Source organism: Anopheles coustani, chromosome 3, assembly GCF_943734705.1.
Source record: "Anopheles coustani chromosome 3, idAnoCousDA_361_x.2, whole genome shotgun sequence".
Taxonomy (NCBI): Eukaryota; Metazoa; Arthropoda; class Insecta; order Diptera; family Culicidae; genus Anopheles; species Anopheles coustani.
This window is the reverse complement of record NC_071288.1, coordinates 14,391,745-14,412,668: the sequence shown is the minus strand read 5'-3', so window position 1 is coordinate 14,412,668 and position 20,924 is coordinate 14,391,745. Positions and strand designations below refer to the sequence as shown.

Genomic DNA, 20,924 nt, shown 5'->3' with positions numbered 1-20,924 from the left:
TGTTGCAACCATTCTTTCATAACATTCGTGCATTTTCATTCGTTATGGTATCGGTGTGTATTTGTATGGAAACTTAGCAATAGATCTAAATAGAAGGAGAAAAAATGTAACCCACCATGTGTTTTTACTTCTTTACAAAGACCAGTTTATACCACCAAATCTGGGGGACCGGAATCCGAACCATAGACGTATGCAACACTACCTTAATTTAGATTTCGTTATCACTATCGTCCTCATCGACGGCCTCCTGGCCGGCACGGTTGGCGGCAGCGTACACCTCGGCCGGGACGGTTTTGTGAACACCCTTCGAGTCCTGGCAAACCCAACTGAGCTCGAGCTTGAAGTCTTTGTCCTTCAGTTCATCATGCACTTGGTAGATACTGTGGATGAAAGAGAACGGTACAATTTGCTGCAACAACGTTAGTGGGACAGTGTTAATATGACTTACATTTTTCCGGCCGTAAGAACCAGATCCTTGACGCTCATCTCGGAAAGCTTCAGCTTTTCGATTTCCGTTTTCGCGGTCTGCTTCGCTTTACCAACGGCGCAACCAAAGTACCCCTGCAATCAACGATTTATTAAAATCAAAGCCACTTATGATGATGCACACAACACTTACGCAAGACACTCCGGAAGGATCGATCATGTACATCTCTGGACCCTTCTCTTCCGACCAAGAGGCAAGGATCACGCTCACACCAAACGGACGAACCGCACTGTACAGTGTGTACGCGTGGAAATAGCTGGACAAGCGATCATTCAACTGCTTCAACGGAATGGGACGATTGTTCTGCTGCCGATAACTGGCGGCTTCTTGCCGGGCAATGTCCACAACTGCTCTACCATCGGTGATCATTCCGCTTATAGCCTGTGGCGAATAATTAAAGACACCCCATGTTATTGGCATGATTCTTATGCACGGAGATGATTCGATCCAAAACTCACCATTCCGATGGAAGTGTCGATGGTGAATATGCGTGTACCGCAATCGGGCTCGTACAGTTTGCTGGTAATGAGCTTTTCCACGGCCAAAACAATACCATCCTTACCGCGCAGTCCGATAACGGTGCCACTGTTTTCGACGGCCTTACCGGCGTACTCGATTTGGAATACGCGACCATCTGGGGAAAACTGTGATGCGGACAGATCGTACTGGAAAAGCGCGACGGAAAGAAAGGAATCAAAAGTTAGTAGCACTTGCAAAACCCAAACAGAACCATCGCCCACCATAACCTCAACGAGTTTATTCAGTTTTCAATACAGCCGCAAGCGTTGTTTTAGGTGAATATTACTTACACCGGTTCCGATCGAACTCATTTTTGAAGAATGCAATAAGCTTGATTCGGAGCACTACTAGAAACGGGAAACCACGATCACTTGCCGGATGAAACAGCAGAAATTACTACACCGAAGCGATGAGAAACACAAAAATGCAATGTATGACAGCTACGATTGACAACAAAATAGACGTCCATTGACATCAAGATGCCTACAACACAGATGTTGAACTAATGTCATATAGAAACCTTGGGTAAATTTAAATTTGTGAGATCAGACGGGTTTAGATAAAAAAAAACTAAATTGAATGTGTTAAAAATTCAGGTACGGTTATGAGTTACTGAAATTGAATATTGGAATAAGAGAAAATAAAGAACATTAGCTCATAAGTCTCGTTTGTTTATTTAGAATTGGAAGTAAACACGTAAAATGCTAATAAATTCATAATGATTCTTCAAAATGTAGGATTAAAATAGTTAACACTGTTAAACTACCACCACACGTTCTTCGCTACTACTATCGGTATGCTTGATTTTAAAACATATTTGAACAGTTAGCTAGTGCTGTTTTTCCGGTTTGCAGCACGAGAATGGCGCATAGCAGTACAGAAGTCGCTGGTTTCTAATATCGTTTGGCGTTTAGCGAACATATCCGACTAGCGCATGTGTTGTGTTATTTAAATTAATTTTCGCCAAGGAGTACGGACGGCACAGCGGCACCGAAGGTAGCAAATCTTTCGCTTCGCTTTACACGTCAGCACGTGGTTGTGTTTGTTTGTTCTATCACATTAAATCTACTGCGTTTAGAATAGGAGTTATTATTATTTAACTGACTTTGCGATATAGACGCTCACTGGAGACATTGGATGTTTCATATAAAATGCGTTAAAACTGTCTTGGGTCAGGAATCACCGATCGTTCCCAACACACCGTGTGACATAAAAAGCTGATACGCTTCCGTTATCGCTGCTTTCTTGTTGGGAAAGATGGTTTCAGCAATTGACGATATTTTCAGTACTAATGATACGCTTTTGAAACGCCTCATCTTGTGCTTTGCCTCAAGGAAACGATGGTTATATCATACGTTAAAACGAATGCACGTAACATTGCATTATTCGAAAGGCAAACGTTCATTTGTATCAGAACTGTCGCGTTGTATTATTTAAGACTCCGTTTGCACTAGTACAAGCTCCTGGCGCATTTTATCCGGAGTGTCCCAGCAGCTTTTCATACAGGTCCAAACCAGAACATTGCCAAAATCGATCGGTGCCCTTTCATCGTTCACCTCGAATCGCAGTTTGTCGATCAACGTTGGCAGCAGTTGAACTTCACAGATCATCTCGCTCTTGCAATACTGACATTGTGGCGGAATTGTTACATCCTTGATTGGAGATATCAGCAATGGCACAGCGTTGCGCGAGTAACGCAAGATTTGACCTGGATTTTCCTGCAACTTGCACATGAACGAGTGAAACATCAGATCACCATGCATCGGAATGCCTTTCTCATATAGCTCTAGATCGTGGTTGGTTTTGGTTGGTCCTTTACCTCCTGATGCCACGTTTTCAGAGGGACTATCTGGGCTCGTTTTGACTAAAAACAGGAAAAAAAGCGTTTAATAAATTATCTACTCGTATATGGAAATCACGTACCTTCATCATTACGCCGATATTCTTCGAGAAGTTCCCGTACATGCTCGGACATTACCGGTACGCTCGTACGCTCTTCATCCACACTGATGTACAATCCTCGCAGCGTTAAGTCTTCGATATTTCGTGGCACAAGTTGTGGCTGCTTGAGCAGCGCTATCAAATCACGTTTCGGTGAGTTGGGCTCGTCAACAATCACTACTTCCGCCTCCGGACCTTCAATCTCTGCAGTTGCTTTGGGTGTGTACAAATTATCGATAAGCTCTCCACCCATCGCTCCCGACGATCGTCCATCGCCTCCTGCATTGGCGTTTGTCTCGTCAACACGCAAGTGTTCAAACCCCGGAATCGGTTCCACCTCCATAGAATTACTCTCGTCGTCTTCATCGGACACCTTCTCGTACTGGATCACATTGCCGTTCTCTTCGTTCAGTTGTTGCTCGGAATCGCCAACATTGCTCGTATCGACCCGCATAAAAGTGCCCGTGCTGTACTCATCTCCCTTGCCCGTGGGTGCACTCTCCTCTTCGTCTCCCCAGTCATCTGCACCACTGCACCAGGATATCGTGGCATCCTTCGCCGGTAGCTTTACGGATCGCGTCTCACAACCATCACCTCCAGGAGAGCTCTTTTCGAGGGATTGTATTCGTATACAAGTCCACGATTGTGATTGCGTCGAACACGGGGCGTTTAAGCAAGCGAAAAGATAAAGCGTGCGGTGGAACTGAGAATCCTCCAGTGGAGCGTAAATCTGCAGAATAAGGGGCCTTTGCAGACCACAGAATAGGCACGGCTGTATTTCCACAGCACCAGCAGGCCAATCCTATCCCAGGTGGTTACGAACAAAGAAGTACAAAAATTATCGATCGTTTTCATAGTATAAAAGAAATCACACCGAACTTACCGCGTGGCCACCGATTTTGTTCGTCGTGTGCGAAAGGTACAGTCTATCCTTCACCGCAATCGGTTCATCATCGTAACCTAGTAGAATAAGGGATTTTTGCTTTGCCATCCCAGCACTTGTAAATTGCAACGCTCGAATACAAATGAGTAAAATCAGCTGGGACGATTGATTTTTCAGATCCTTTTCCAAAGTCTGTTGTTTTCTGACAAATTGTATCTATCACGCAGGCGTATAACAATCTGTCAATTTGTGCAAACTGTCAATGGAATCCTCACAACATTTCAAACGATGATATAGGGGTGGATGGGGTAATACGCACCCCTTAAGGAAAACTAGAAAATTTTCTAACAACTTGGCTCTTGATTGTTGATTTTGTCACTGAATAGGATTCATAAAGGATCAAACTAGTTACCAGTTCAGGAATGTTTGCTTTTTTTGCTACGAAAAACGTAATTTTTTCAGTTTTGAAAAAGTTCAATTTTTGATCGATCTGTATCTGGTTGAGGCAAAACGCACCTTTGCTAGGGGTAATACGCACGCCAACAAAGGGGCAATACGAACCACAACAAAGAGGCAATACGCACCACAACAAAGAGGCAGCATAGACTGTCAAATAAAGATACAGTTGGTCCCCGCAGTACGCGATACTCGATATACGCGAATTCGCAATACGCGATTTTTTACAACTGACAGCTCATAGCGTTGCTTGAGTTCTGACAAGTCAATTTTACTTTGTTTTGGTAGAATTAAGTTTTTAATATGCACTTTTTAACAAAGACATAATTATGCAATGTAAGAAATGGAACACTTTTTAGTGATTTCGATAAAAGATATGTTAAATAAGCGGTTCCCTCTCAGTGTCAACTCTTCAATATGAGGTATAAACGAAAATGCAGTGGAAATCCGCAATACGCGAAAATTCGATATACGCGATTGCGTCCGGTCCCAAACATTCGCGTACTGCGGGGACCAACTGTAGTTTGTTTACAAACTGGTGCATTATACCCCGACATAGTGGGTGCATATTGCCTGTTGAACACATTTTCAACTAAAATATGAGTAAATCTGCATACTTTCCGAAATTTTCATGAACAGTCTCAAGCACTGATTCTCAATTCACTAAATTTTGTATTCCTCGTGGGTAAATATCGGTTTTTGCACTTAATATTCCTTAGCGGAATGGCACGTCACGTTATAACAAAAACTGTCTGAGCTGAGAATGATTTTGTTTTGCGTTTATTTCGCGTTTCTGTTGATGTAGAGCTATCAAACTCACAGAGTGACCACATTTTAGTTTGATCTTACAGGGTGACTACTTTTTACGCGTCCAAAACTCGTTTTTCAAGGGAAATGGGAAAGGGTGCGTATTGCTTCAGGGGTGTGTATTACCCCAGCCACCCCTACATCATTTTCATCGGGCGTCTGTTTAAAACAATTTTCTAAATAAATTTTCGTTCTTCATAAAACCTACGAACGGTTTGTTATAATGCAAGAGTTAAAATTTAAACTAACAGAAAAGAAATGTAAACCAAAATATCATACAACAGTCATTCATCAAGACCTTCTTTTCATTAACACACGTATTTATTGGACAACCCTTCGCATTCTTTTTAATAATTCCACCATTCTGAAAGGCTATTGACGAACACCAAATATAATCCATTTCTCAATATAATAATTTGAAAAGAATTAAAAAGCAGTAAGTAGCGTGAGATTTCAACGTGCTGATGATTTATTTTCAATTTTAAAAACCACCACGCAGACGAAGGACCAGATGGAGAGTAGACTCCTTCTGGATGTTGTAATCCGAAAGAGTACGGCCATCTTCCAGCTGCTTACCGGCGAAGATGAGACGCTGCTGATCTGGAGGGATTCCCTCCTTGTCCTGAATCTTGGCCTTCACATTCTCAATAGTATCGGAAGGCTCAACCTCCAAGGTGATGGTCTTTCCCGTAAGAGTCTTGACGAAAATCTGCATTCCACCGCGCAGACGAAGGACCAGATGGAGAGTAGACTCCTTCTGGATGTTGTAATCCGAAAGAGTACGGCCATCTTCCAGCTGCTTACCGGCGAAGATGAGACGCTGCTGATCTGGAGGGATTCCCTCCTTGTCCTGAATCTTGGCCTTTACATTCTCAATAGTATCGGAAGGCTCAACCTCCAAGGTGATGGTTTTTCCCGTAAGAGTCTTGACGAAAATCTGCATTCCACCGCGCAGACGAAGGACCAGATGGAGAGTAGACTCCTTCTGGATGTTGTAATCCGAAAGAGTACGGCCATCTTCCAGCTGCTTACCGGCGAAGATGAGACGCTGCTGATCTGGAGGGATTCCCTCCTTGTCCTGAATCTTGGCCTTCACATTTTCAATCGTGTCAGATGGCTCAACTTCCAAGGTGATGGTCTTTCCCGTAAGAGTCTTGACGAAAATCTGCATTCCACCGCGCAGACGAAGGACCAGATGGAGAGTAGACTCCTTCTGGATGTTGTAATCCGAAAGAGTACGGCCATCTTCCAGCTGCTTGCCGGCGAAGATGAGACGCTGCTGATCTGGAGGGATTCCCTCCTTGTCCTGAATCTTGGCCTTCACATTCTCAATAGTATCGGAAGGCTCAACCTCCAAGGTGATGGTCTTTCCCGTAAGAGTCTTGACGAAAATCTGCATTCCACCGCGCAGACGAAGGACCAGATGGAGAGTAGATTCCTTCTGGATGTTGTAATCCGAAAGAGTACGACCATCTTCCAGCTGCTTGCCGGCGAAGATGAGACGCTGCTGATCTGGAGGGATTCCCTCCTTGTCCTGAATCTTGGCCTTCACATTCTCAATAGTATCGGAAGGCTCAACCTCCAAGGTGATGGTCTTTCCCGTAAGAGTCTTGACGAAAATCTGCATTCCACCGCGCAGACGAAGGACCAGATGGAGAGTAGACTCCTTCTGGATGTTGTAATCCGAAAGAGTACGGCCATCTTCCAGCTGCTTGCCGGCGAAGATGAGACGCTGCTGATCTGGAGGGATTCCCTCCTTGTCCTGAATCTTGGCCTTCACATTTTCAATCGTGTCAGATGGCTCAACTTCCAAGGTGATGGTCTTTCCCGTAAGAGTCTTGACGAAAATCTGCATTCCACCGCGCAGACGAAGGACCAGATGGAGAGTAGACTCCTTCTGGATGTTGTAATCCGAAAGAGTACGGCCATCTTCCAGCTGCTTGCCGGCGAAGATGAGACGCTGCTGATCTGGAGGGATTCCCTCCTTGTCCTGAATCTTGGCCTTCACATTCTCAATAGTATCGGAAGGCTCAACCTCCAAGGTGATGGTCTTTCCCGTAAGAGTCTTGACGAAAATCTGCATTCCACCGCGCAGACGAAGGACCAGATGGAGAGTAGACTCCTTCTGGATGTTGTAATCCGAAAGAGTACGGCCATCTTCCAGCTGCTTGCCGGCGAAGATGAGACGCTGCTGATCTGGAGGGATTCCCTCCTTGTCCTGAATCTTGGCCTTCACATTCTCAATCGTATCGGAAGGCTCAACCTCCAAGGTGATGGTCTTTCCCGTAAGAGTCTTGACGAAAATCTGCATTCCACCGCGCAGACGAAGGACCAGATGGAGAGTAGACTCCTTCTGGATGTTGTAATCCGAAAGAGTACGGCCATCTTCCAGCTGCTTGCCGGCGAAGATGAGACGCTGCTGATCTGGAGGGATTCCCTCCTTGTCCTGAATCTTGGCCTTCACATTTTCAATCGTGTCAGATGGCTCAACTTCCAAGGTGATGGTTTTTCCCGTAAGAGTCTTGACGAAAATCTGCATTCCACCGCGCAGACGAAGGACCAGATGGAGAGTAGACTCCTTCTGGATGTTGTAATCCGAAAGAGTACGGCCATCTTCCAGCTGCTTACCGGCGAAGATGAGACGCTGCTGATCTGGAGGGATTCCCTCCTTGTCCTGAATCTTGGCCTTCACATTCTCAATAGTATCGGAAGGCTCAACCTCCAAGGTGATGGTCTTTCCCGTAAGAGTCTTGACGAAAATCTGCATTCCACCGCGCAGACGAAGGACCAGATGGAGAGTAGACTCCTTCTGGATGTTGTAATCCGAAAGAGTACGGCCATCTTCCAGCTGCTTACCGGCGAAGATGAGACGCTGCTGATCTGGAGGGATTCCCTCCTTGTCCTGAATCTTGGCCTTCACATTCTCAATCGTATCGGAAGGCTCAACCTCCAAGGTGATGGTTTTTCCCGTAAGAGTCTTGACGAAAATCTGCATTCCACCGCGCAGACGAAGGACCAGATGGAGAGTAGACTCCTTCTGGATGTTGTAATCCGAAAGAGTACGGCCATCTTCCAGCTGCTTACCGGCAAAGATGAGACGCTGCTGATCTGGAGGGATTCCCTCCTTGTCCTGAATCTTGGCCTTCACATTCTCAATCGTATCGGAAGGCTCAACCTCCAAGGTGATGGTCTTTCCCGTAAGAGTCTTGACGAAAATCTGCATTCCACCGCGCAGACGAAGGACCAGATGGAGAGTAGACTCCTTCTGGATGTTGTAATCCGAAAGAGTACGACCATCTTCCAGCTGCTTGCCGGCGAAGATGAGACGCTGCTGATCTGGAGGGATTCCCTCCTTGTCCTGAATCTTGGCCTTCACATTCTCAATCGTATCGGAAGGCTCAACCTCCAAGGTGATGGTCTTTCCCGTGAGGGTCTTGACGAAAATCTGCATCTTGATTGCTGTTAATCAAAGGGAAAAGAAAAAGTATTATGTGAATATCAGGAATACATACACTATGCAAATCGGTAAGTGGGACACTTGGAGAAAGAACATTTGTCTGACTTCGCGTTCATTTTTAGAGTAGTCACTATTGATAACAATGGTTTTTTTTTGTCAATTTATCTTCACACACCTTCTGGCGAAGCATGTACAAAAGAAACGGTCCAAAAATCCTTCAACGAACGGCGTAATGACCGAAATAGCGAAAAAAGTCATTATTTTGCAAGTCAATCGTTAAGTTGGACAGTTGGGTTCTGGTAGAATTCATTGTTTATTTCATTATTATTGTTGGTTATTAATACTTTGTACTGTTCCCACTAGCGTCTATCACTGCCTTCGAACGTCTAGGCATACTGTCCACTAACTTTTTACAAACTTCAGGCCCAATTTCATTCCACTCTTTAAGAATTGCCGGTTCTAGTTGGGTTTTATTGGTTGTTCTGTGGTGGTGCTAGTTTTTTTTTCAAGTGTCCCATAAATGTCCAATAACATTTAGATCAGGAGATTGAGGAGGGGTCTCCAGAACTTTTGGGCAGTTATAAAGAAGCCACATTCGTGTTACCCAAGGCTTATGCTTGGGATCATTGTCATGATAAAATGCATAGTCTTGTGCGATTCCCATTTTATCGACACTTTCCTTCACATTTTGTTTGAGCATGTCAATGTAGTAAAATCTGTCCATAGTGCCACGAATAAAATGAAGTTATCAATAGTAGCCATAACAATGGTAACTACTCTAAAAGTCAGACAATTGTTCTTTTTCTATGCGTCTCACTGTAAATAAATTTGTTGCGTTTATTCACACAGCAACTTGTTTCCAAGTGCGTCATTCGACTATATCACGGAAGTGTACACAAGTCAACATCTATAAACACAATTGCGGGAACCTTCTAGAAGGCTCTGTGACGCAGCGACCTAGATCTACTTATCGCGAACAAAGAAATACAAATTGATGCGAAGAAATTTGCTTTAAAGTGTTTTAAACGCCCTATTTCGATGACTCATGTTATTTTCCCAAATTGATTTCATCATTCTCTAAGGATCATAGCTATGACGTGTCGATTTTGTTATGCACAGCCTTTTCGCATTGTATAGCAAATATAGTGATTACGATTTTAGTTTCGTAATTTATATAACTCAATTATGATTTAGCCCGCTTTGGTTCAGTCTTGGCTTCAAAAATTAGGTCAACTCGTTAAATCTAATTTGATTTGCTGCACTGCACAGGATGATGCAATCGTATAAAGTGCACAAAAGGAAGCGATTACGAATGATTTGGCATAGCTCCTTGTGGCACCATTATTTAGCAAATGTGAATATTGTAGCAACACAGGTAAATCACTACACTAGGTACACTGATCTAACCTTTTTCAGAAACACAGTACAATTAAAACTTCTTTCACACAATAGGGTTCAGATAATATTCAACACTGCAAATTCACACTATCGCTTTTTCACGTAGATTTCTCAGATGTGATCCGTTTAACAGCTAACAGCAAACTGCGCTCTGTAGGATTTTCGCCTGTTATTTATAGTATCGCCAAATCGATTCATTTTCTCCGAAATGAATTCAGCAGCGCGTTCATTTTGAATGAATCAGAATTTGACGTATTTGTGTTGTATTCAGCGTAATTTTATCCCGTGTTTTATTTTACTTTTTTTGTTTATTATTTAAAAAATAGATATTTACGTACATTTAAACCTGCCTTCCTTAGGTATAAAGGGGATAATGGAGTCCTTGAAAATGCTGTTCTCCTGCAACAGACGACTGTCTTTCTTCTTCTTCTTCTTCTTCTTCTTCAGCGAGGATTTACTCCAGTACGGCTTTTGAATCCAGCTTCCTGGGCCTTCGCAAGCTAACCTGGAGACATAGACCTCTGATCCCAAATTAGGACTAGCTACTACGGCTATACGTCCGTTTTTCTGTAAGAATAATACTTTCTGTGTTTAGACCTCAGCCTGTCTAGCTATCTGTTGGAACTGAAAGCCCTACTTCATATACCTGTTGTCTGTTTGCTACTTTACAACTGACGTTTGTCCTGATACCAGACGCTGTGTGTCTTCCGTTTATACTGGTTAACTGTAGACTCCTAACCTTTCCAGGATGGTCGGTGGGCTAACCAGCATTTTCTTTCTGGTAGCGGAGAATTAACCCAAGCCATATACCGGGCCTTCTCGGTGGTTGATTGTGTAGCATGGAAAGGTAAGGATAATCCTTGGTTAACTTACACTGTGTTTCTCTGTTTTTCTTTGATTATTTTTTTTTTTTTTTTTAAAACCTTATTTTGTTCGATAATATAAAGTTGCATATGGTCTTCATGTAATGACTTTCCTTGTTTTTGAAGCTCTCTACGAATTTTTGCATGGTTATTCCGTTCTTTTTTCTATCTATCCTGTACTTCTCGCAGTCAAACACCATATGCCTTGCAGTGCAAGGCATGTCGCAGCTGCTGCAGTTTCCGTCCTCCACGATTCCCATTTTATTCAGCCAGTACCTGCTACACTCGTGTCCCGCTGCTAATCTGTTAACCATTCTTATTTCTTTGGTCGTTAGGTTGAGACCATGGTGCCACATTCTTTTTTCCATTTTGTTTTGAAAGTCGTAGAATTTTTTTCCTTTCGTCTGGCTTATTTGCGTGTACCATAAATTAGTCTCGTCCCACATTTTCTTATGTAATATCCCAATAACATCCTGCAGTCTAAGCTTATTATGTATCATATTATTCGCGGACGTCCCTTCTTTGGCGAGTACGTCCGCCTTCTCATTTCCCGGAATCCCCACATGACTAGGGATCCATTGCAAGGACGCTTCCAGGTATAAGATATTGTCGATTATACTACTGACTATTTCATCTGTATAGTCTTCTTGACTAGTATTTTCTATAATCTCGCAGGCTACCATACTGTCTGTAAATATCACAGGATTTTTCAGTCTTTTTTGAGCAGCTATTTCTAGCGCCTTATTGATCGCGGTAAGCTCTACTGAACTTATGTTAGTATCGTTACTTAATCTGAATGCGTATTCCTGTGCCTCTTTGTTTGTAGGATCAGTTATGTATATCCCTACCCCACAGCCAGCTGTCGTCACACTTCCATCCGTGTAAATGGCGGGTTTGTTCTTGTTGTTCTCCACTAGGACCAAACAAGGCTGTAGAGTCACTTGCTTATCTACATCTTGTTTTTTATTATCTACCCCTGGCACTTTCTTATTAATTTTTATATCACAGTTTGCGTTATCATTTATGCTTATTCTAGCTACGTTATCCATAATTGATTTAAACTCCCAGTATGCTTTTTCGTGGGCCGTCATTCTTTTTTTCCTGCCTCTACTATCCGTGCTGACCAAGTAGCGCGCATTCGGGGGTGAGTAGGCTAACATTTTTGCCGTTTCCTTGGCTACTAGAAACTTGCTCCTTATGTGGAACGGGACTTCACCTGCTAAAGCCATTAGGGTGTTGATCGGGGTAGTTTTTGAGCACCCTGTTGCCCTTCTCAGCGATTGATGCAGTACAGTATTTATGGAACTATGGACAGATTTTTGAGCATTTAGGCTTAGGCCAATTCCATATTCAACACTGCTCCTCACAATTGCCCTATGGAGTTGCATTCCTTTTTTGGGGTTAATGTTATGCCTGATATTACATAAAGCCTTCATCACATTTAGTCTGCCAGCTGCTTTATCGCGTTGTCCTTTCAAGTGCTTGTTAAATTTCAGCTTATTGTCTATTTCCACCCCCAGGAATCGGTGCTCTTTGGTATGTTCGATAGTCTCTTGTCCTATATCTAATCTTACTTTAATATCACAGCTAGGGAAGGTCATTACCTTTGTTTTGTTTGTGTTAACGGTAAAATTTAAAGAGTTGAGTGACCCGATCAGCCAGTCAAGAGAGTGTTGTAATTTGGTTGCCATAGCTTGGAACGTCTTTGCTGATTCAATCAGGGCAAAATCATCCGCATACTGAATCAGTCTAATTTTTTCATTGTTTATACTATGGCATTTGGCTGTGTAGATGTTAAAGAGGATGGGGGATAGTACATCCCCTTGTGGCAGTCCATTTGATACTTTTCTAACTATGATCGCCTGGTCCGTTTTTAGTTCTAGCCTACGATTAGATAGAAAGTCGCCTATCCATCTTATATCCTCTTGAGATATTAGATAGGATTCTAGAGAGCTTATTAACTTATTCGTTATCACACAATTGTACGCGTTTTTTATGTCTATAAAAATTACGCCAGTATGATTGTTACTTCTCCCATTTTTCGTAATTATACTCACAAGGAGGTTTAAGGCCGTTGTGGTGGCCCTGTTTTTCCGGAAGCCAAAGCTGGTTTCTGGGAGAGAGTGGTACCTCTCTAGCTGCATCCTTACTCTATCTAATACTGCTGTGTTAGTTATTTTGGTGAAAGTTGGGAGCAAGGATATCGGTCTGTATGCCTCTACTAACTCCGAATCTTTCCCTGGTTTCTTTAAGGCTACTACTTTGATAGTCTTCATTTTTTGCTCTACTTTCCCTCTTTGGTACATTTTGTTAATATCCTTAATTATGGCCTCTACCGTTTCGGTATTGAAATGTCTAATGATTTCATATGAAACCCCATCTTTCCCAGGTGCCGTGTTCTTTTTTTTTTTTAGAATGGCGTTCCATTTCTCTACATCTAGTATCACATTTTCTGATATTAATCCGTTGGGAATGACTATCTTCTTAGGACCGGCGGTATTGAAATTCTTTTTCAAGAATTCCTTTGCTGCCCGATTGTCACTTACTATCACGTTAGGTTCTTGCTCGCGTTGCTTTGCTCCTTTTAGTCTTCTGACCAGTCTCCATAATTCAGACGTGGACGTGTTAGCATCTATCTTATCTATCGTCCTTTCCCATTGTTTATTTTTCTCTTGTTTAATGAGGAACCTTAGCTTTGCCGCATCCTTCTTTGCTATGATCTGGTTCTCAATTGACTTCTCACAGTTATATCTCCTTCTCGAGTCATCCCTTCTCTCTAGTGCTGCCTCTATATCCTTAGTCCACCACGATTTAGGGACCATTGTGCTAGTCTTTGTGTTTACTTTTTTAATATTATTTATGTCTTTGGTTATGCTAGCTAAGCTCGTCTCTTGATTTACTTTAAGTTCTTGAATTTGTTTAATTATCTTATTCCTATCGCTTATTCTTATTTTCTTAGTCACACTAGTTTTGTCAGTTATAATGGTAATCATTTTGTGGCTGCTCCCACCAATATGCCTATCCGTGACCGTTCTTTGTACCCTATGTGCCATGTTTATTGGTACTAATGTCAAATCAATAGCAGTGTTTGTTCCGGTGTGACTTACATGGGTGTGTTCCCCATTTTGTAGAATCAACAGATCCCCTATCTCACACTCCTCTAAGAGGATTTTTCCTTTCGCGTCCTCATATGCATTCCCCCAAGCGCCGTGGTGGGCGTTGAAGTCGCCAGCGAGAATTTTTATATGATCTTTGGTTTTCGTCATTATCTTCCTCGTCTTCATAAACCACGACCGGAAGACCTCTTTGGGGGTATTTGGTTTTACATATATTGAAACTATTAGCATTTTCAGCTGCTCTACTTGTCCTGCAACCGCTTGGATATATTCATTGTTCAGATCCTTAATATTAATTTTTTTCACTTTGTAGTGGTCTCTTACTGCCAAAGCACTACCACCGTAACCATCAGATCTATTACCAGTTATCAACTTAAATCCTTTCAGTCTGGCATTTCTATTACTAGCACCTCCCAACCATGTTTCTTGGAGGCAAAGGATGTCCGCTTTTTCCACTATCGACACTCTAAGAATTTCTTCTACATTGTTCTTCAATCCTTGAACATTGGCCTGTATTATCTTAGCCATGATCCTACGATTTTTTTTTTTCCTTTTCTTATTTTATCTTCTTTTTTTTTTTTTTTGTCGAGCGGACTATGCGTCATCTTTTATATCTCCTCATCTATAATGCCCTCCATCGTCGATGTCTCCACCGCTTCTATCAGAAATTCCTCGATGTATACCTTCGCTCCTGCCTTGAAGGCAACTTCTTCATCATTCGTAAGAGTAACATTATCGTATGTTTCTATCACTTGTTCGTTAGTATTCATGTTATCCGTTTTTTTTGTTGTTGTCGTTTCTGTTTTTGTTTCTGTGATTCTCTGTGTACTAATATCATTTGAACTTCTTTCTGTGTTGTTACTGGTGTCTATGTCTAAACTCTTTCTTTCTTGAGATGAACTTTTTATTTCTTTATAGTTTTGTCTGCCTGCTGTTTGTTGGGCGTAGCTTCTACCGTTGTATGTATAGACTCGCGGAATGATCGGACACTCCTCTCGTCTCAATTTTTTTGCTGCCATATATGGTATCTTCTTTTCTGTTCTGATTCTCTGTACCTCACACTCATCCTTGTACACTGGGCATTCCTTGTCCAGCGTGTGGTGCTCCTCACCACAGGATACGCACTTTATTCTTTTGCAGGGCTCCTCATGATCTATTTCCGAACACTTGGCACATGTTTTTTCCCCCCTACACCATTTTTTAGTATGTCCTAGCTTCATACAATTTAAGCAGCGCATCGGCCTTGGGACATATAATTCTACTTTTAACGGGTACCAACCAAAGTCCACTTTTTTAGGTAGTTTTGCCGATTTGAATGTGAGGATAGCCATGCGGGAGTTCACTAGTTGACCATCCTTATCTTTCCTTTTGATGATTTGAACCTCCGTGACCTTTTGGTCCTTCAGCCCCTCTGCTATTTCCTCTTCTTTGAGATGCGCTATGTCGTACGCCCTGATCACTCCTTTTACTACATTCAAAGTAGGGTGATCCACCACTTTTACTTGTATACGTCCGTTACCATACTGCACACTAGTAACTTTTTTCAATTTTTGTGCCTGTTTTTGCGACTTCACTTTCACCAGCATTTTGCCGTCTCGTAGGCGTCTTGCTTCTAACGGTTTGTCTCCAATCGCACACTCGAATGTTTTTTGAACTATAAACGGGTTCAGCCTGTCACAACTTTCACCCGGAGTCGTTGCTTCCATTACCAAAAATTGTTCGTCCTCTGTACTCATGACCGAGCTATAGATGTCCACTTGTTGTTTAGTAGTCTTTTTTCTTTTTATCGTTGTCCCCTCGGACAAAATGCTGAAGGGGTTATTGGCTAATAACCCCCCGCCGGGGTCCTGGACCCCCATCTCTTCTGCCTTCCTCTTCTCCTTTCACTTCCTTCTCACACTGATCAAAAAATATGTCCTTCCAACACACTTCTCTACCCTAATTCCTTCCTTCTTTCTCTCTTCCTTTGATGCTTTGTGGATTTTAAACCGTTTCGCTTTGTATAATTATACTCGCTGTTAACTGCCAACTTAAAGACGTGTTCGTCCGTCGGAGGCCAAACGTCGAATGTGACGACTGTCTTTCCAAGAACGAGAAGCTTCTAGTTGTTTACATTCGAAAATAATCATCCTTTGATGCGTGGAATTTTCTTGACGATTGGCGATGTGAATCTATGGAATCCATTGCAATTTTCTAGCCAATAAACATCCTTCCGGAAATATTTATCCCCCCCTTTAGACGAAGGACCAAGTGGATTGTCGAGCCCTTTATAATACTGTATTCCTGCAGCTGCCGACCATCCTCGAGTTGTTTGCCGGCAAAGATCATTCTCTGTTGGTTTGGGGGAATTTCTTCCCGTTCATCAACCTGCTTTTTGACGCTTTCGACCGTCGCTTCCGGTTCCGTGTCGATGGCGATGGTTTTTCCCGTCAGCATTCGCACGAAGATTTGCATGCCTCCTTTCAGACGCAGGACCAGATGCATCGTTGATCCGTGCTGGATATTGTAGTCGGAAATGATCCTCCCATCTTGAAGCTGCTTTCCCGCGAAGATGATACGTTGCTGGTCCGGTGCTATACCTTCTCGCTCTTCAATTTTGCTTTTTATATCCAAGACCGTCTCGGAGGCCACGACATCTAGCGTGATCGTCTTGCCGGTTAGCGTCTTCACGAAAATTTGCATTTTGCAAGCCTGTGAAAAAGGACTCTTAGTTTCATTTATATCGTCACAAAATAATTACATCATCGGACGACTACACAAAACACTGGCAATATAATTTATTGGCACCGGTAGTGATCATGCTTTCACTTCCGCTTGACTAGCTACAGGTCTTTGTTTAATCTTTGTGGGAAACGTCGCGTACGTCATGCGTCGACGAAAGAGATGGTTAAAAATAAAAGTCGGTTGTTGTACGATGAAGGTCATTCTTAGTAGTAGACACATTGCACTTTTCGTCTGCCTGCCAACGGTTGTTTACACGACCATGTGACTGGATCATTTCAGGTATGATGCGATGCGAATAAGTCTAGCAAGATGAGTTTAACAAAATGTGGTAGATTAATCTAGGACATAAAATAAAAACTGAAATAACATTTATTTAAGAATTGTGGCGCACCTGTATCTTCGACCGCTTACTGCCAGCTGATGTCAGGTGAACGATGAAGAAAGGGATTTAAAATAAAACGAAAGGGTTTACGAATCGGACTAAACAAATCACAAGACGATAGAAAGGGCTTTGTTGATTACAATTGACGCTACCTTGAACTGAAGTCAAGGGTGGCAGAGTGAAAGCATTTTATAGTGTAATGGTAGTGTAGTCTGGCAATCCACCGAGATGATTAGGTCATCAACCGAGACGATGAAATTTCGCCAAAGCGTATGCGTACGAGTACAAGGGACGCATGTGACGTAAGGACTTGGCAGAGGGTAGTTTTTACATTATAGCCATATGTAGGCTTCCGCATATCTTTGAGCGAGCAACGAATCTTTTCAGGGATAAGTATTGCGATATGTTTGTTAACATAAAGGTTCAAAGAACACTTATTAAGGACTACCTAGGCTTTGATAAATTGACAAATTAACATATTGATAGTTCAATAGGTTCTGGGAAACAAAAGAAGACAAAAAGGACATTCACTTCTTTTTCGATGTGTTTCTCTATCGGGTCATAATGAAGGTCAATGTCTGCGATTGTTGTTTCGATTTTCTGTTGGCAACATACCATCAAAACTACAATTATATCACACTCAACGTTCGATACTATAAAAACCGTTGATCAATCAGAGATCGCATCATACAGGCGGTGCCCTTGGGGAGAGCTAGCGCTACCATTTGAGTTGATTTTTTCTGTGGAGATCTAAAGGTGGGCAAGATTAGTTTTTCGCTGCAAGATGAGTGTTTGGAGGTTGTCGTTTTTATAACATTCTTCTAAATTTTTACTCGGTTACAGCGATCTTATTGTCAGCATCATGCAGATCTTCGTGAAGATGTTAACTGGCAAGACCATTGCCGTGGACACCGAACCGGAAGCAACGGTGGAAAGTGTAAAGAAGCAGATCGATGAGCGTGAGGAAATTCCCCCGAATCAGCAGCGCATGATCTTCGCCGGTAAACAGCTTGAGGACGGCCGTCAGCTTCAGGAATACAGCATCATCAAGGGCTCGACCATTCATCTCGTTCTGCGACTGAAGGGAGGCATGCAGGTTTTCGTAAAGATGTTGACTGGCAAGACCATCGCCATTGACACGGAACCAGAGGCAACGGTCGAAAGTGTTAAGAAGCAGGTTGATGAGCGGGAGGAAATCCCCCCAAACCAACAGAGAATGATTTTTGCCGGCAAACAGCTGGAGGATGGTCGCCAGCTTCAGGAGTACAGTATTATCAAGGGTTCCACTATCCATTTGGTACTGCGTCTCAAGGGTGGCATGCAGGTCTTTGTCAAGATGTTGACTGGCAAAACTATTGCGATTGACACGGAGCCGGAAGCGACGGTCGAAAGTGTAAAAAAACAGGTCGACGAACGCGAAGAAATTCCTCCGAATCAACAGCGCATGATCTTTGCTGGCAAACAGCTAGAAGACGGTCGTCAGCTGCAGGAATACAGTATCATCAAGGGTTCAACGATTCATTTGGTCCTTCGGCTCAAGGGAGGCATGCAGATCTTCGTGAAGATGTTGACAGGAAAAACGATCGCAGTGGACACCGAACCAGAGGCAACGGTCGAAAGTGTGAAGAAACAGATCGATGAGCGTGAGGAAATCCCCCCGAATCAGCAGCGCATGATCTTCGCCGGCAAACAACTAGAAGATGGTCGTGAATTGCAGGAATACAGTATCATTAAAGGATCCACCATACATCTTGTGTTGCGGCTGAAAGGAGGTCAGGAATAGGGTCATATTGTGCAATTATTTCACAAGTGAAGATCGTGCTACACCAAAGATTGTTGACGCCAAAGAGAAATTATTGCTAATTCACAGCTGCCTGGGAATGTTGCTGAAAACATTCTGCAAACGTATGAAATCAAAAACTGCCATTTTCTTGAATTGTTTAACGATTACATAAAAAGAATACTTCGTCTCCAGCTAAAAAAACATACACATTTTGGAGCATTTCATTGAATAAAATTTTTGCTCAAACTGGAATGTAAACAACGGTTTTTTTAAATCGCGACGATGCTGCCAGTTTCTCGTAAAAATTTGTTTACATCGGTGATTCATTTTCAAATGTCACTCAAAGACTCACAGTGCTGTAAGTTTCTAGACAAAACAATAATAAACAACATGTTTTGCCGATCAGGCGTATTTTGTGCGCGGCGTTTATTTTATACTGAAAATGTACGATTCTACGCGGGAGTTTTTCAAAAAAGTGCTCGTCTCAAACCCGCCAATGCCACGGTTGATTACATCAAGGCCAAGCTTGGTTCAAACCGCCCACCATCGGTTGAAGAATGGGGTAACATTCGGTCGAGCATTCTCAACGAACGGCGGTTCAATGATAACAACGTGGATAGTATAGTTCTGGGATTGTGTCCGAATCTAGGCATCGGAAAATCTTACGTGGGTTACATGCAAGAAAAAGGCCTGGAGACTAATTTAGCAATTGTGGGTAAATTGCTGCGGCTTTACCGACTTACTGAGGACCCATTGACCGATCAGGATGAGGCCGATATCTGGAGGATGTACTCTGAGTTACGTGAGCAGAACTCGGTTCTAGATGCGAATACCTGCGAGCATGCCATAAATGCCCTCACTCTAACAAAACACTGGAAACACTCATTGGAGCTGTTGGAAATGATCAAGATTATAGGAACACCGGATAGCTCGTCGTATAACTGTATTGCCACAAAAGCGTTCCTCTCGGGGGAAGACGCGATTGGTTGGGCCATGCTGAAGGAAATGTGCGACAACAAAAGGCTGCCGAACGATGAAACGTTTTTGTCCTGGTTAGAGTACAGCCGTAGAGATGGCCAACCATTTGCCAAAAACGTCGAGAAAATGTTACAGTTTACGAATGACAATTCCGTTTTCCTATCCAAACACTTAGGAAACGTACTAAAGTCACTTCCAAAGGAGTCGGGTGTTATCGCACAAGAAACGAGAGTCACTGATAACGGCAAATGTTCCAATTGTAAGGGTAGTCTCGCCAGCATCGTGGTCACCGAAGAATCATTTCAAAAGCTAAAGGAAAAATTTCTCGAGGCCATATTTGTAAACAAGGAGATATTCAACCGTACCACACCGGATGAACTGCGACGGTTCCAAAATTTCCTCAAAAAGACTACTCCGTATGATGTGGTCATCGATGGTCTGAATGTGGCATTTTCTTCGGGCAATCAGAAAAGTCCTACGGTTTATGCGCAACAGGTTGCAGCTGTAGTTCGACACTACGTTCGACAGAAGAAACGAGTTTTGGTAATAGGCAGGCAACATATGGACAAATGGCGTTCCAAAGAAATGAAATACATTCGTGAGAATAGTTTCCTCTTTCTCACCGAGGATCTGTGAGTATTTACCGAAGAAATTATAGAATATGGGTAGAACAAAATCTTACAACTTTCTTTTTCTTTTACCTACCCTCCGAAGGTCTCAAGATGATCCGTTCCTGCTGTATGCGGCTTTGGAAAGTGGCCCTCAAACCGATTTCTTTTCGAGAGATTTGATGAGGAAACATTCGTTTATGTTGGGTGATACCGTAAGCGGCATATTTAAGCGTTGGCAGCAAGAACATCAGTACTCTTTGCTCTCAATCCTGCCAGATGGAAGGGTAATGATAAAGGCACCGTTTAAATACGAACTATACGCACACAAGAGCATCGATAATCGTTGGCACGTGCCTTTGGTTGAATGCGGATATCGTATACCGAGAGTTGAGAAGCAATCAGAGTGGCTTTGCTTGAGTATAGCTCAAGCTGAATAAATCGGGATATAGTTGAAACTAAAAGTTAGTGCAAAGTTTGAAGCTGTGCTTAAATAAAAATAATAATAAAAGACTGGGAAGC

General features: G+C 42.7%; 5 protein-coding genes across 6 annotated transcripts; 2 read left to right on the top strand and 3 right to left on the bottom strand.

The window, feature by feature from the left end:
• Positions 1–45: 45 nt before the first annotated feature.
• On the bottom strand, positions 46–1,438 carry LOC131259768 (proteasome subunit alpha type-3). The gene is made up of 5 exons (XM_058261347.1): positions 1,297–1,438; positions 946–1,152; positions 620–868; positions 449–561; positions 46–380 (listed from the first exon to the last, which is right to left on the bottom strand). The coding sequence occupies exons 1-5, from the start codon at positions 1,315–1,317 to the stop codon at positions 209–211; spliced, it is 762 nt and encodes a 253-aa protein (XP_058117330.1). The 5' UTR covers positions 1,318–1,438; the 3' UTR covers positions 46–208.
• On the bottom strand, positions 498–16,609 carry LOC131259764 (polyubiquitin-C-like). 2 transcript variants are annotated; one of them, XM_058261344.1, is made up of 3 exons: positions 16,370–16,609; positions 5,580–8,538; positions 498–523 (listed from the first exon to the last, which is right to left on the bottom strand). In XM_058261344.1, exons 1-3 carry the CDS (start codon positions 16,607–16,609, stop codon positions 498–500), a joined length of 3,225 nt encoding a protein of 1,074 aa, XP_058117327.1. The 2 variants fall into 2 exon arrangements, with proteins under 2 accessions (XP_058117327.1, XP_058117326.1); XM_058261343.1 differs by lacking the exon at positions 498–523 and having other exon boundaries at positions 5,535–8,352; positions 16,175–16,609.
• On the bottom strand, positions 1,668–4,025 carry LOC131259765 (programmed cell death protein 2-like). Its single transcript, XM_058261345.1, has 3 exons — positions 3,831–4,025; positions 2,930–3,749; positions 1,668–2,870 (listed from the first exon to the last, which is right to left on the bottom strand). The coding sequence occupies exons 1-3, from the start codon at positions 3,936–3,938 to the stop codon at positions 2,440–2,442; spliced, it is 1,359 nt and encodes a 452-aa protein (XP_058117328.1). The 5' UTR covers positions 3,939–4,025; the 3' UTR covers positions 1,668–2,439.
• Positions 16,610–17,886: 1,277 nt separating the features above from the next.
• On the top strand, positions 17,887–18,816 carry LOC131259501 (polyubiquitin-B). The gene has a single exon (XM_058261006.1). The coding sequence runs from the start codon at positions 17,896–17,898 to the stop codon at positions 18,814–18,816; it is 921 nt and encodes a 306-aa protein (XP_058116989.1). The 5' UTR covers positions 17,887–17,895.
• Positions 18,817–19,206: 390 nt separating this feature from the next.
• On the top strand, positions 19,207–20,920 carry LOC131272404 (mitochondrial ribonuclease P catalytic subunit). Its single transcript, XM_058274127.1, has 2 exons — positions 19,207–20,426; positions 20,509–20,920. The coding sequence occupies exons 1-2, from the start codon at positions 19,207–19,209 to the stop codon at positions 20,840–20,842; spliced, it is 1,554 nt and encodes a 517-aa protein (XP_058130110.1). The 3' UTR covers positions 20,843–20,920.
• The last annotated feature ends 4 nt before the right edge of the window (positions 20,921–20,924 follow it).